We start from the raw sequence: 16,482 nt of genomic DNA, 5'->3' as shown, positions 1-16,482 counted from the left end.
CAGTGTCACATGATAGGTTGGCACTTTAAAAAAAAGGGGTTGGGGTGACAAGCATTACTAACCTACAGGGTGCTGCTTCTGTGGCCTATTGTCTATATGGTGGTTGCCATGGAGATGTAATCCAAGTACAGAGAAGTACACTTGGAGGCTGGTTTAGTGTTAGGCATTAGTGGGTTTTAGGCACCGACAGGGGAGGGTTCGTGTGAGAATATGTGCTGGATAAGTGCATAGTAAAATATCGGTAATGTGAATTACCAACATCGTTATTAGCGGCACCACCCAATGCCCAACTCAAGCAGTGCCACCGCAATATGTATTCGGAACAATGACTGAAGGTTCTCCTTGAGGAAACTTACCTTTTCTCTTTCATTGTTATCTTTTGTTTTTCTTAACTTGACATTTAAAATATCTTTAAGTGTTATGAGTACAGGCCCTTCTATTTTTGCAGGTGCTTCCTGAACAAAAAAATCAAAAAGGAAACATTACCTTCAAGTACACCTTGATTTTCAGAGTATCACTACTGAAAACATATCACTATCACTACTGAAAACATAAATAGTTGCTCTTGAGATAAAGCCACTTCCTGTTCCCAGTAGTACATTTCCTCCTTATTGAATGTTATTCCCTTCTGCAAACACTGAATTGATAATGCATGCAGATGCGATTTATCTGTTGACCAAAATGTTCGTTTTCAATGGCTTTAAGTGACAGTACATCTGCATACAAAAATGTGTGTTCTGATCCCGGCCTGTGGAGCTATAAGCGTATTAAGAGGGGTGGGAAGAATTATATGTCTCGCTGTTAGCAATTGGAGGGAATAAAATCACAGTTAGCCAAATCGGCATATATGACTGCTAAATAGGAAGCAGCAAAGGAACCTGGATCCCCGTGTAGACATTAGAAACTCATCCAAAATAATCAAGACGGTTAAATGCATGTACTTCCAACAACAAGAGGAATAACTGTACAGAGATAAAGAGAGGATGTATAAGATGTTTAGCTGCAGTGCATGTACTGATCAACATGCACAAGAAAACAAACAGCTGAAATCAGCTTTCATAAAGAAGTAATAGAAACATGATGTGACAAGAATGTCTTAGAGTCCTTGTAATTAGACGGTTTTTGTGTATGTTAAGAAGTGGCTAGTGGCTACAAACATCTGACCATCTTGGAGAAATGAACATAGGATGATAAATTAAACATACATACTCTGGAGCTGTTATTTTGAGTCTTAGCTTACTACCTATACATTTTACCTGTTCAGATGTCACCACTGTGAGCTTGTTAGGCATATGTGCACAGTGAAGTTAAGAATAAAGAAGGGTTATAAACTCTGTAGGGTTTTATAGTGCGGGCACCTCTGATCTAGGTCTACTTTGAGCAGACACGCCTGACTTCTAGTATCAGTTACACTTTTAGAAAGTGTCCATTGCAATATGGGTGAAGCAAGTGAGATAAGGACAAAAGATTACAATGGACCATAGAATGAACCACTGTTCTAGTCTTTGAAGAAGGAAGTGCACAATGGACTATGGACTGACATAGCAGAGAAGCCTGGGAAAGTCTCCAGACTATCCAGGGGCTTCCCTCCTACTAAGGTAAGTATGTAACATGTTTTTTTTTATATCTGACTTTAGGTTTGCTTTAATACAAACCAGTCAATTTATTTCTTAGTGTTGTAAATAGAAACAACAGTCTACTGCGTGTAGATCTATGCAGAGTCAGCTATAACCACTGGGTGTGTCTATAATGCGAGTTGTGAATAAAGTTGTTGTAGTAGTTCTTGGTGTATAACAGTCAAGAGAGCCATTAGCCATGAGGCTGATTCATATCCATTTCTCCTGCACACTAAAGCTAGATTATAATAGCTTTCTAACAGAGAACACAGTTGACCTAAGCAATCTTAAGACACCAGTGCTAACCCCTCCCCTCTCCCCCCCCCCTCCCCCCCAAAAAAACAAGTAGAATTTCACTTTAAGATGTGCTTAGTCCTGAGATTCCCAAATAAAAATGTTACAAGCACATTTACATATGAATCAACTTAACTACTACAACATAACTAACCTTAAGTGGTTTATTTACAGCTTTCTTCAACACAGGCAAACGTTTCTGGAGTGGGAATACTGGAGGTGGACCTGGCGGTGGTGGTGGAGGAGGAGGAGGTGGTGGTGGTGGTGGTGGAGGAGGAGGTGGAGCAGTAGCTGGTACAGAAGACACAATGCATTCCCCTATTGCTAGTGCATTTGCTTCCTTTACAGAAGTTGAAGCAGTTGCTTGTTGACAACTACAACCACTAGAGTTGGCTAATAAAGCGGACGTATTTCCTTTATCCTAAAAAAAAAAAAAAAAAAAAAAAAAAAAAGGAAAAACATTTTAATGGCAGCCAGCTTGAAAATGAACATGAAATTACGTTTTTTTTAAACTTTAAAGTACCGGTAATTGAAATGGATCTTTCTAGGTCAATTTGCAGCTAGTATAAATTCCCCAAACCAACAGTAAGCTGAAATTGCAATTATTTGCAAGTATGGGATCTGTAGTCTATTTGAAGTACAGATAAGTTCTCATCATGCTGCATGAGTAATAAGTTGCAAAGAACAGGAGCTCGTTACACACTTTATGCACAATGGCCAATCCTGCCATTGGCAGAAGGCTGTGACGTGGTCATTGGTTAGAAACACTGTAGAACATCTGTGCTTTGTTTGCAACAAATGATAAAGTAGAAATGTTTAAAAATTATTTCTTACAATATTTAGAGAAAAACTGAATGGACTTTTTTCCCCACTCAAAAAAATGTGTAATTTGGGTCCAAATAAATATTGAGTATTTGCGGGATACTTTTTGTTTTCTCTGCTTATCTCACTCTTTGCCTTACAAGTACGCTGCCTTCACTGTAATTCCAATCACCTCATACAGACAAAGGCCACTTTGAGGATGCTTCATTCTTGAAATCTTCCTTTATTTTATACTAGCTGAAGAGCCGGCTTTGCTCGGGTTTGCATTTGGTTGTTGGCTCCACCCATTTTTTCTACGGTAACTCAATGACCAACTTTGTGAGCTTTGGGGTCCTTGGCATCAAAAATGTAGGAATAGAAGCAGTTTAAATTTCCCCACTGAATCAATTAAACAAATCTGATTGGCTGTTTGTGGCTCTGCCCTTTTTCCTGAATTTGAGCTTCAGACACCCAGTGACTGACTGTACCATGTCTGAGGCCTCTGCCATTAACAGAGAAAGAATGGCAGCAATTTAAATATTTCTCTTGAAAGTCAACAGATGAATTTTAATTGGCTGTTGTAGGCTCCACCCACTTTCCTAAATATTAATCCCAATCATCAAGTGTGCCAAATTTGAGAACCCTACCACTAACAGTGTAAGAATGGCTACAGATTACATTTTTGTATTGCTAGGCGGATAAGGATTGTGAGAAACCACAAAATATTTTTTATATATTTATATATTGTGGTTTCTCACATTGTTATCCTCCAATACATATGTGATTATTCGAGTGTGGTGGACAACTTGTATGAGGATACACATTTTTGTTTAACGAGTCATACATGACTCTTCTACCAACTATTTTATACATGCAGTTTACATTTTCCCATATAAAATGAATGGCTAAAATTTGATTGGCTGTTTTATGCTCCGCTCACTTTACCTGATTTTTTAACCTAAATCACCTAGTGACTAACTGTGCCAAGTTTGGGGACTCTGGTTTTATAACAGAGAATGGCAGCCTTTTACATTTTTCCCATTAACGTGAATGGGTAAAATCTAACTGGCGGTTTGTGGTTCCGTCCAGGTGTGCAGGGGGGCGCGAGACCCCCAGAACATTTCTACCCAGGTAGTAAGGGATCTATATACCAAGTTTGTTGAAATCGATGAAGGCGTTTGAGTGATTGCGGCAAACATGTCTAATTTTATATAATGTATATACAGTAGATTATAGGACATGCAAGTAGAGTAAAGCTGACCATACAGGGGCTGATCATGGCCCAACATGCCAAATCTCTATCCAACAGGAATGTGATCAGATAGTGATTGATTTGTGCACTACATGGCAGGCAAAGTCTTCTGAAATATACTGAGCATTGGCCCAAACTGCAAGCTCTGTAATGCTTGCTGCAGTGCAATGCTATGCTGCCATTGATCCCACACCCACTTGCACAGAAATTTACCAATATGTCCAATCAGACTCTTGCCTGATGATCTGCATAGAATGAAGATGTTGGGGCAACATATGACTGGCAGGTTCTATCAAAGTGATCAAATGAGCTGGAACTCAAACAGAAAAATCAGTATGTGTACGGCCAGTTTAAAGTGACCCTAAACCGAGTAGAATTATTTTAAATAAACACACAATGTACCTGCAAGTTAATATTACATACTTATCTCACAGTCAATTCCTCTCAGAAGCTCACCATTTTCTTCTTAAAACTGAAAGGACAACTGATGAGCAAGGTATTGTACATGCTTCCCTATGGCTCATGTGGGCGATACTACACTTTAACAGTGTTCTGACTAGAAAGCGGTTATGGGGTAATGGTTATTTTCAAAATGGAGGATAGAGAATTCCATTGATTACAGTAGACAGGATGCAGGAGAGGAGAAAAATTGATGAGTAGACTACACGGGGGGGGGGGGGGGGGGCAAGTATGTCTTGTTTGAGTTTATTTTGACTTTTAATTTTTCAGTTCAGGCTTGCTTAAAGTGTGACACTTTTTCCAGACTTGAAATTAGCCAAGTTAGATGGTAGTACCGTTGTACAGTAGACTGATTGCCTTTCCAATTAAATTCTATAAAATACACCAGAGATCATAAAAATCGAAAGAATCGATACTTACCCAGGACTTCCCTACATTCTTACCCAGGACATCCTCAAGCCCCATAAGCATGTGCGAGACCCTCGCCGTCCTCTTGCGGTCTGTTGTTCAGCCATGATCAGCCCTGGCTCAGTTGTGTCAGTCAGGGACTACTGCACATGCGGGTAAGTATCGATTCTTTAGATTTTGCGATCTCTGGTACACTTTAAGAGACGGAAGCCTTGGTAAAAAACCCTCCCTCCCGCTCCCCTACTTGCCCGCTCAGGAGCCTAACTAGGAGGTCTCCTTGGCCTTTTTTTACAAATCTTTATTTTTTTATTTGAGTCGGAAAAAAAATATACAATCAATAATATAAAACAGTACAGCCACCAAAACATGCTGTTACAGATATAACTCAATGGCAACACCACAATACTGGGTGTATTCTCAGTAGCTAAAATCTTGGTGGTCCTGAAAATATTTCAGACCCAAATTTAATTTAAGAACTAACATAACACACACACCCCAATCACACAACAAATCAGAACAAAACAAAAAAAAAACAAAAAAAAAAAAATCAGTCCAATTGGATTATTCGACCAAATGCACAGCCTTCAGATCCTACTACATATTATCCTCCACCAGCTTCCCATGGTCTCCAATCAAAGTCGTTACCCCGAGCCTCTCCCTAAACTCCAACCAAGTTGCCCATTGACTATAAAACTTCCCCATCTTATTTTGTGCCGACATTACTAATTCCTCCATCCTCATTGTGTCATTTACGGCTTCAGCCAGGTCTACTGCCCCCAGTTGGGCGCCAACTTTCCAATTTTTGGCTATCAGATATCTGACTGAGGACATCAAATGGCCAAGTATAGACCCCTTTGAGTTTTTTATTGGACCTGGAAACATTGAGAGTAACGCAATCTCTGGGGAGTGGGCTATATGACATAAGTTCATTTCCTCAAACCACTCGAAAGCTAGTCTCCATAGGTGAGAAATGCTATCGCACCCCCACCACATATGCAAATAATCCCCTACCTCTTTCCCACATCTCCAGCACATGTCCGAGCCCCCTCTTGCCATTTTGAAATCTGAGCTGGGGTACGAAACCATCGGATCAGGAGCCTATAATTCCTTTCCTGTACTTTACTTGACCTCGATGCCCCATGCGTCAGTGCCAATGCCTTTTTCCAGTCACTAGCTGTAAACTGTTTGCCTAAGTCTGCTTCCCATTGTGAGCAGATATGATTAAGCTGACTGGGAGAAACATCCAACAGTATTTTATAAATTTTTGAAATGGTATGTTCTGGTCGATGTTCACTGAGACATAGGCTCTCAAAGGCTGTACAATTCCTCATTAACTGAGATGAGAGTGAAAAGGATTTAACATAACTACATAATTGATGATATTGTAACCATTGTGAGATGTTGGGGCTGCTACTGCCTGCAGATAGCAGATCCCCGATGGGGGGAGGGGACCCATTAACCAAAAAAGTTCCCATAATTGGCCAGTCCCTTCTATTAAGGCCCAAAAAAGTATTCGCTCTAACTGCAACTGCAAAGCTTAAATTATCAAAAATGGGAGTGAGAGGACTCGGAATAGATGAATACAGTAAATGAGACCCCCCTCCTGACAACAAGGCATCCCAAATTGTCAATACATTCCGTACCAGCAAGGGGATATCAACTAGAGACCTTCTAAGACACACAGGGATCCAGGGTAATGCCCTGACATCCAAGTCTATTATCTGGGATTCCAGTTTAACCCATTGCTTCGTTTCATGACTGTGAAACCAGTCTATTATATGGGACAGTGCTATTGCTCTATGGTACAATTCCAAGTCGGGTAGGCCCAATCCCCCCCTCATTTTACTCTTTGACAGCAAAGCATACCGGAAGCGCGGGACTTTCTTATGACCCCATATGTATCTAATGAACATTAATCTAGGCATCTTTAGGAATATCTAAGGCAAGGCTGCCCAATAGGTCGATCGCGATCTACCGGTAGATCGCGACCGCCTGATTGGTAGATCGCGGCCTCGTGGCCGCGTCCCATTGAATTTTGCAGCCAGCAGCTTACGCGTCCTGTCGGACTATGCTGCTGGCCACTATTATCTTGCGGGGAGGAGAGGGGCGTGGCAGAGAGGCCAGGGGCGTCGACACAGTGTCATGGCAGATGGGCGGCGCTGGAGACAATACTTCCGCCTCCATTCACGCTGCCCGCCGGAGCTTCCCTCAGCCGCTGAACTGCATATCTGCCATCCAGGCAGCCGCGGCTGAGGGAGTGAAGCCAGGACGCCACCGCTGGAGCTGGAGGGAGGTAAGTTCCGTGCACCCGGGCTCCTATACCCAGCTAACCTACATTAAGGGCACCCAGCTAACCTACACTAAGGGCGCCCAGCTAACCTACACTAAGGGCGCCCAGCTAACCTACACTAAGGGCGCCCAGCTAACCTACACTAAGGGCGCCCAGCTAACCTACACTAAGGGCGCCCAGCTAACCTACACTAAGGGCACCCAGCTAACCTACACTAAGGGCACCCAGCTAACCTACACTAAGGGCACCCAGCTAACCTACACTAAGGGCACCCAGCTAACCTACACTGAGGCACCCAGCTAACCTACACTGAGGCACCCAGCTAACCTACACTGAGGCACCCAGCTAACCTACACTGAGGCACCCAGCTAACCTACACTGGAGGCACCCAGCTAACCTACACTGGAGGCACCCAGCTAACCTACACTGGAGGCACCCAGCTAACCTACACTGGAGGCACCCAGCTAACCTACACTGGAGGCACCCAGCTAACCTACACTGGAGGCACCCAGCTAACCTACACTGGAAGCACCCAGCTAACCTACACTGGAGGCACCCAGCTAACCTACACTGAAGGCACCCAGCTAACCTACACTGGAGGCACCCAGCTAACCTACACTGGAGGCACCTAGCTAACCTACACTGGAGGCACAGACACCTAGCTAACCTACACTGGAGGCACAGACACCTAGCTAACCTACACTGGAGGCACAGACACCTAGCTAACCTACACTGGAGGCACAGACACCTAGCTAACCTACACTGGAGGCACAGACACCTAGCTAACCTACACTGGAGGCACAGACACCTAGCTAACCTACACTGGAGGCACAGACACCTAGCTAACCTACACTGGAGGCACAGACACCTAGCTAACCTACACTGGAGGCACAGACACCTAGCTAACCTACACTGAAGGCACAGACACCTAGCTAACCTACACTGAAGGCACAGACACCTAGCTAACCTACACTGAAGGCACAGACACCTAGCTAACCTACACAGATGGCACAGACACCTAGCTAACCTATACTGAAGGGACCTATACCTAAGTACCTTTGCAGGGGAGTTCCATGGAGGGGGGGGGGGGGGGGCGGTTGCCTTTGAAACGTCGGTAGATCTCCTGGCCCCAGCTAATTTAAAAGTAGCTCGCGAGCCGAAAAAGTGTGGGCACCCCTGATCTAAGGGGACTGCCTGCATTACGTGTAGAAACCTAGGAAGAATGTCCATTTTAAGAACATTAATACGTCCCATCCAAGAGGGCTTGCCATACGTCGGGGAAGCAAGGTCTCTCGAGACCTGATGTAACAATGGGGTATAGTTTAGCTCATAAAGATTAGAGAGACATGAGGGGATCTGGATTCCTAGATATTTAATATGATGCTCTTTCCACTTAAAAGAAAAACCCGCTTTCAATTCAAGCAACATCTTTTGTGATAAATTGATATTTAAGACTTCGTATTTAGCAGTATTTATTTTAAAATTGCTAAGATCTCCAAAGATTCGGATTTCAGAGAGTACATTTGGTAGCGAGATCTTTGGCGAAGTGATGAATAGGAGCACGTCGTCCGCGTATAAGGATATCTTATGGTGACCAGTCCGGGTTCGGAGCCCCATTATAGAAGGGTTTTGTCTAATAGCATTAGCAAGATGTTCTATAGTTAACCATCTTAGCGGTATGGACGAGCTCAGCTCGTCCATCACCGCCGATGGCTGCCGCTCAGGCCCTGCTGGGCCGATTTTGTTCAAATAAAGAGCAGCACACGCAGCCGGCACTTTGCCAGCCGCGTGTGCTGCCCGATCGCCGCCGCTCTGCGGCGATTCGCCGCGAGCAGCGGCGAAAGAGGGTCCCCCCAGCCGCCTGAGCCCAGCGTAGCCGGAACAAAAAGTTACGGCCAGCGCTAAGGGCTGGATCGGAGGCGGCTGACGTCAGGACGTCGGCTGACGTCCATGACGTCACTCCGCTCGTCGCTATGGCGACGATCTAAACAAAACAAGGAAGGCCGCTCATTGCGGCCTTCCTTGTTTATTCTGGGCGCCGGAGGCGATCGGAAGAACGCCTCCGGAGCGCCCTCTAGTGGGCTTTCATGCAGCCAACTTTCAGTTGGCTGCATGAAATAGTTTTTTTTTAATTTAAAAAAAACCCTCCCGCAGCCGCCCTGGCGATCTTAATAGAACGCCAGGGTGGTTAATATATAGAGTAATGGAGATAGGGGACACCCCTGCCTGGTACCATTGTGGATGCTGAAGGCATCCGACAGTATGCCATTCACTCTTACTCTTGCTGTCGGTAGAGTGTATAGGGACATGATCCTCCCAATCATACCAGACCCCAGCCCGGCATGACAGAGGACCAGCTCCAAAAACGCCCAATTGACCCTGTCGAACGCCTTCTCTGCATCAATGGAAACCAGGCAGCTGGGCGTCCCTGTGCGCTGAGCCAGCTCAATCAGAGTAATAACCCTAAGCACATTGTCTCTCAGTTCTCTACCAGGGACGAATCCGGACTGGTCACCATGTATTCGATGAGGTATTAGAGGTCGTAGCCTATTAGCTATCAGCCCGGCAAACAACTTAATGTCCAGGTTGATCAGTGAAATAGGTCTATAACCCGAGCAGTCCATTTGATCCTTACCAGGCTTAGGTAGGACCACTATATGTGTCTGTAAGGCCTGAAGGGGAAAAGTGCTAGAAGCCGAGATAGAATTGAAAGCCTCTAATAACATCGGAACCAGCTCTTTCTGAAAAATTTATAAAAAGGGGCAGTGTAGCCATCTGGCCCTGGGCTTTTTCCATTTTTTAAAGCCTGGATAGCTGCTATCAATTCCCTCTCTGAAAAATCCCCCTCTAGTGCCCCCGATTCTTCCTTCGGAATCCCCGGTCTTTTACTCCCCCCTAGATAGTCATTAATTTTTTCTTTCAACTCACCAATTGAAAGACTATGATATTTACCTTGAATATTATATAATGAACTATAGTATTCTTTAAAAGTATCCGCTATGTCTTTTGATTCATATAACAGGCCCTTTGAGTGGGAGTTTATCTTTGGAATATAGGACATCGTTGGTCTGGGGTGGATAAATCTCGCTAAAGCATGACCACTTTTGTTTCCCAACTCGTATAACCGAGACTTGAGTTTCTCTCTATAGAAGAGAGTTTTGGCGTCTAGAATTTTTAACAAATCGTGTCTTACTCTAGATAATTTAATGGCTGTTCCAGGATCCCTGTGTGTCTTATGCAAAGTCTCCAAGTCATGAATCTCTGATAACAACGTGGACACCTGATGGGCACGCTCTTTCTTAATGCGTGCTCCGTGTGAGATAAGAATCCCGCGCAAAATACACTTCAGAGTTTCCCAACTGATCTGAGGGGAAGAAAGATCCCTGACATGTGTTATATGAAAATCAGCAATTGCGCGTAACAGTTCTTTTTTACATAAAGGTTCCTCCAAGAGACCACTGTTCAGGCGCCATACAAATTCAGACTTAGGATTATCTCCAAGCACAAATGAACCAATCACAGGAGAATGGTCAGACCACAACATCTGACCAATCTTACAATGAAATTGAAGATCTAATAAACGGTGAGACACTAACATATAATCTATTCTGCTATATGAGTTGTGTAAAGGAGAAAAAAAAAGTATAGTCTCTATCCGACGGGTTCATAACCCTCCAGCCATCGACCAACCTAAGTTCTTGCAATCTATGTTTAATCTTACATAAAATATTATGTGGAATTGTAGTTTTACCAGACGAGGAATCCCACTTTGGGTCCAAAGAAAGATTCAGATCCGACCCCACAATTACATAGCCTTCCATAAACCCCCGAAGATAGGAAAGATACCCCAACAATCTTTTACCTTGTTGTTTATTAGGCGAGTAAATTCCCGCAATAGTAAGAATCTGAGACAAATGTTTAATTTTCAAAAAAATGAATCTCCCAGTATTATCTACTTTACTATCAATCAAATCGAACTGGAACGTTCTATGGAAACCGATTGAGACTCCTCTTGATTTACTCTCAGGATTAGTACAATGAAACCATTTTGGGTAGAGATCCGAATGAGCCAGCGGAATCTTTCCCGTTTTAAAATGCGTTTCCTGTATAATTAGTATCGACACCCGCTGTTTATGAGCGTTATATAAGATCTGGGATCTTTTCCTCGGCTCGTTCAGACCCCTAGCATTAAATGTCATAGCTATTAATTTACCCATAATCTGGTCGGAAGGGGATCATAACTGTCCAAACCCAATAGACTGCAATCCAAGCACACACACAAACAAAACAAAACAAAACAAAACTAAACTAAAAAACAGAGAAACAAGCAAATACAAATAAGGGGGGCCGAACACGGCCCCTCGTCCCGGGGACAATATCCCAGGGGCGAGAGGCCGAACTCCGCGTCCCCTAGAGCCAGCGCCCATTCTGTATGGGCAAGCGCCACTCTGCAGCACATAAACAGCAATCACGAGACTGGTCGATTGACCAGTCCAGTGAGCGTGCGGTGGGGCTAAGAGGTCCACAGTCACTATTATGTACTTTACCTCCTTGGCTTTTCACCACATTTGAATGAACATGTACAGCTCAAGCGGATTTATATGTACAAGTTTATGGAGAGAGATTTGGAAGAGCCATCCATTAATAGCTGGCCCATGCCAACAAAATCATGCAGATTGCATGCAGCTTGGAATTGTACCAATTAAATTCAGCAGAAGTGTATTTGGCCTAATTCCAAGTTGCATGCAATATGCATTACATTTGTATGCATGGAGGAAATATTCCCATCTTTTCATCGAGCACTGTACCGCCTCATATTTCTCTGTAAACAATTGATGACGCTTACCAGAAGTGACAACTGCAACTTGAGAAACTCTATTTCCAGTTTATGTAAGCGTTTTTTTAGTGTGCGGAGCTCTCGCTGGCAGATGAAAGTTGGAGCGACTGTATTTTTTATCACGGTTACTCTCTGGAGGGAAAATATACAGGTATATATAAATCAACATGTAAAATCACAAAGCATAAAAAAGGCAGTTTTAAGAATTAGTGATCATCACGGTTTTGGAAGATAAAGCAAAACAGGCACAATGACAGTAGCAGGTGTGTCACAACAGATGTCAGTAAGATGCTAATAATTCTGGCTTGTATGTAAATGCAATGCAAATTGTAAGCAGTTAGGCACAAAAAAATAGACTTCTGTAGAGGTTGGTGATCATAGCTTACCTTTAAATCACACAACCTTTAGCATTGGGCACACTGTTGCATTGCTGTGTAATGCAGGTGGCCATGTGTTTTATAGAAATGAACAGCTGCTACAGCTGCTACATGGCTCTCCATTTCAGCACTGACCCTGTTCTATTATACTGAAGAGGACAGAGCAGCAGTGCATTGTCACAACTTGCATGAGTTCTGACAACACACCACTGAATGCATGTCAGTGCAAAATGGTTGAACTCGATGGACGTATGTCTTTTTTCAACCAAAATAACTATGTAACTATGTACTCGGAAAGGCACCAGCCAGTCTCCTAGAGTATGGCTCTCATACTACATGGAAGGGGGTAAAATTGGTCTGATATCTTTCATTTATCTTGCAAGTGTGTATGTAGCATTACTCTCTCTTCAATTACTCTGAATGATTACGGCTTTGTGGAAAATGCATGCAGCACAGCAACATATACATGTGCTCAGGTCCTTAAATTGAACCTAAACTGAGAAGGAAATGGATTTTTCCTTTTAAAATAATACCAGTTACCTAACTCTACTGCTGATACGGTCTCTCCAATACGTTTAGCCACAGCCCCAACAAGCATGCAGATCAGCTCTGACTGAAGTCAGGCTGGATTAGCTGTGTGCTTGTTTCAGGTGTGTGATTCATCCACTACTGCAGCCAAAGAGATCAGCAGGGCTGCCAGGCAACTGGTATTGTTTAAAAGGGAACATCCATATCCCTCTCAGTTAAGGTTCCCTTTAATCTCTCAGGCCCTTTGCACACTGACAACGGTGCTATGCACTGTGGTAGTGTTCCCTGCCGCAAGGTACATGCAGGTCTATGGAGAGATACACAGTCCATGCGATGCAACACAAGTATCAAAACTGCCGCAGTCCCACTGCAAAGTCTGCAGAGCGTTACTGCCTGATGGGCTTGATTCACTAAGACAAATAGCACACGCTATCAAAAGTTAACACCTTTTATCAGAGTAGCATAGCAAACTTATGCCTGCTAATTGGCAATGACAAGAGCTCCACTCATCCTGCCCTGAGCCCCTGTGGGTTCCTAGCGCTCGCTATGCTACTCTGATAAGGCGTGTTAACTTTGATAAGGTGTGCTAACTTTGATAAGGCATGCTATTTTGTCTTAGTGAATCAAGCCCAATGTGTCTACCGCATGGATCATGCAGTAATGCAAGTCAATGGGCTACGAAGGCAGTATGCACAATGTGAGCGTGGTGGGTATGCTCGGACCGACGGGAATCCCAGTGACGTACTTCCTGCCCAGCAGGGAAGGCCTGTTCACACTGCAGGACCCCATGTTTGCTGAAACACAGGAAACTGCAAGATGGAATGGTGAACGCATCCTGTGCTATTAATAGGATGCGCTCACACTTTCAATTGGAATGTGAACACAAGGACTGCAAATGCAAAACCCCAACCTGCTGAATTTTTCCACAACCGTATCACAATACAAATCAGAAGCATTGGAACACGTCATCGTTGATACCCACTGTTTGGCAAAAAAACAATGGGAATTTTATTACAACAGGGAAAATTCTCATTGGTTCATGGTGGACCAATGAGAATCCTAACTTTTGCTAGGCAGGATTCCTGTTGATTTTTTACAATCCAACAGGGAGCTCCATGCTTTGGCCAGGCTCCAAACAGTTTTAGGACGAGCGGCAGACAGTACGGCAGGTGAAGGCATTGAAAAAAAGCTAGTAAGTGAACAAAGTGGTGCGGATAAGCTTACTGTGCCATTTCTGCATCCACATCGCAGTGTGAACCAGGCCTCAGGGCTCTTTCACACTAGGAGCTAATCCGTGCATTTTGACAGATCGCTCCTAGATTGCATTTAGAAAGGTAACATAAAAGTCTATTAGACAAACCGTTCCAGAGCATTACGTTGTAACACGTCTGGGAGCTTCATAACATCCAGCCGCGGCATTTTCCCATCGGGTGAATTAGAACTACCGCCGCTAATCAGCGTCGCACCGCAACTTCCCAACGTTTACACCGCAGGTCATAAAGCGTGCAAGAAGTCGGTTCATGCACGTGTTCTGTGACGTGCAAGAGCCCTCAGTACGTCACATGAAACCAATTACTGTATCTCATCAGTTCATTTTTAGGTTTGCTCTAAATAACTTTTACATGTATATGTTTTACACGCTTACATATACACATTCAGAAACATCTAAAGGTATAGAACATTTACAGTTCTGAAAGCTACAGAAGTTAAAGTAAAAATAAATATTCGTACCTTTTTCAGACTGTTAATGAACCACGTATACAGTGATATGAAGGGACTCACTACAGAATATACAATGGCAATCACTATATTCATAAGATCAGGAAATTTAAACCGCACTGTAGGCATCAAACTCAGAATTGTATGTTCTGTAACCCTGAAAAAAAAAATGTATAAACAGTTTACATCGACTGACCGCATTACTCATGATTCTTGCAACATTATTCATGACTCTTGCAACAATATCAGTATAAGTAAACACTGTTTAACCACTTGCCGACCGCCCACAGCCGATGGGCGGCGGCAAAGTGGACGCCAAAAGGACCGCAATACGCCCAAGGGCGTTGCGTCCACTCGGCATGCCCGGGGAGCGATCGCGTCACTGGTGACGCGCGCTTCCCCTGGCAACTGGCTCCGCCCACCTGACGGCCGTTCAGAAGTGCCAGCGGGTTGTTAACCCCGCGATCGCCGCATACAAAGTGTATAATACACTTTGTAATGTATACAAAGTGTATTATGCAGGCTGCCTCCTGCCCTGGTGGTCCCAGTGTCCGAGGGACCACCAGGGCAGGCTGCAGCCACACTGATACTGCACCCCCCTTCCCTCTGATCGCCCACAGCACCCCTCAGACCCCCCCTGCCCACCCCTCAGACCCCTGTTTACACCCAATCACTCCCCTAATCACCCAGCAATCACTCCCTGTCACTATCTGTCAACGCTATTTTTTTTTATTAGGACCCTAACTGCACCCTGGGGGCTCCTGATTACCCCCCCACCCCTAAGATTCTCCCCAGACCCCCCCCCCCGTGTACTGTATGCATCTATCCCCCCTGTAATAACCCACTGATCACCGGTCAATCACCTGTCAATCACCCATCAATCAGCCCCTAACCTGCCCCTTGCGGGCAATCTGATCACCCACCCACACTATCAGATCGCCCGCAGACCCGACGTCAGATCACCTCCCAAGTGCATTGTTTACATCTGTTCTCTCCTCTAAACACCCACTAATTACCCATCAATCACCCCGTCACCAACTGTCACTGTCTGCTACCCATCAGATCAGACCCCTATCTGCCCCTAGGCCACCCAATCACCCGCCCACATCCTCAGAACGCCCTCAGACCCCAGCCCTGATCACCTCGCCAGTGCATTGCTTGCATCTATTTCCCCCCTCTAATCACACCTTGAGACACCCATCAATCACCTCCTGTCACCACCTGTCACCCCCTAGCACACCTACCCATCAGATCAGGCCCTAATTTGCCCCGTGCGGGCTCCTGATCATTCAGCCAAACCCTCAGATCCCCCTCAGACCCCCTTCTGATCACCTCCCCAGTGCATTGATTGCATCTATTTTCCCCTCTAACCACCCCCTGAGACACCCATCAATCACCTCCTGTCACCCCCCTAGCACTCCTATCCATCAGATCAGGCCCAATACAACCTGTCATCTAAGAGGCCACCCTGCTTCTGACCGGTTCCACAAAATTCGCCCCCTCATAGACCACCTGTCATCAAAATTTGCAGATGCTTATACCCCTGAACAGTCATTTTGAGGCATTTGGTTTCTAGACTACTCCTCACGGTTTTGGGCCCCTAAAATGCCAAGGCACTATAGGAACCCCACAAGTGACCCCATTTTAGAAAAAAAAGACACCCCAAGGTATTCCGTTAGGTGTATGACGAGTTCATAGAAGATTTTATTTTTCGGCATAAGTTAGCGGAAATTGATTTTTATTGTTTTTTTCACAAATTGTCATTTTCCACTAACTTGTGACAAAAAATAAAACCTTCTATGAACTCACCATACACCTAACGGAATACCTTGGGGTGTCTTCTTTCTAAAATGGGGTCACTTGTGGGGTTCCTATACTACCCTGGCATTTTAGGGGCCCTA

The 16,482-nt window shown here is 44.4% G+C and overlaps 1 protein-coding gene across 2 annotated transcripts in view; it reads right to left on the bottom strand.

Annotated features, from left to right (window-relative positions):
* Positions 1-16,482, bottom strand: part of PRR11 (proline rich 11) — a 41,852-nt gene that overhangs the window by 15,998 nt on the left and 9,372 nt on the right. For both annotated transcript variants that reach the window (XM_068268645.1, XM_068268644.1), the window contains exons 3-6: positions 14,594-14,738; positions 11,967-12,089; positions 2,065-2,331; positions 357-455 (exon numbers count right to left, since the gene is read on the bottom strand). In XM_068268645.1, the coding sequence (XP_068124746.1) occupies positions 357-455; positions 2,065-2,331; positions 11,967-12,089; positions 14,594-14,738 (634 nt within the window). The remainder of the gene's footprint in view (positions 1-356; positions 456-2,064; positions 2,332-11,966; positions 12,090-14,593; positions 14,739-16,482) is intronic.

The sequence above is a fragment of the Hyperolius riggenbachi genome, chromosome 2 (genome assembly GCF_040937935.1).
Source record: "Hyperolius riggenbachi isolate aHypRig1 chromosome 2, aHypRig1.pri, whole genome shotgun sequence".
In the NCBI taxonomy this organism is placed as follows: domain Eukaryota; kingdom Metazoa; phylum Chordata; class Amphibia; order Anura; family Hyperoliidae; genus Hyperolius; species Hyperolius riggenbachi.
Note: the sequence above shows the minus strand (reverse complement) of the source record. Positions and strands in the feature narration are given on the sequence as shown.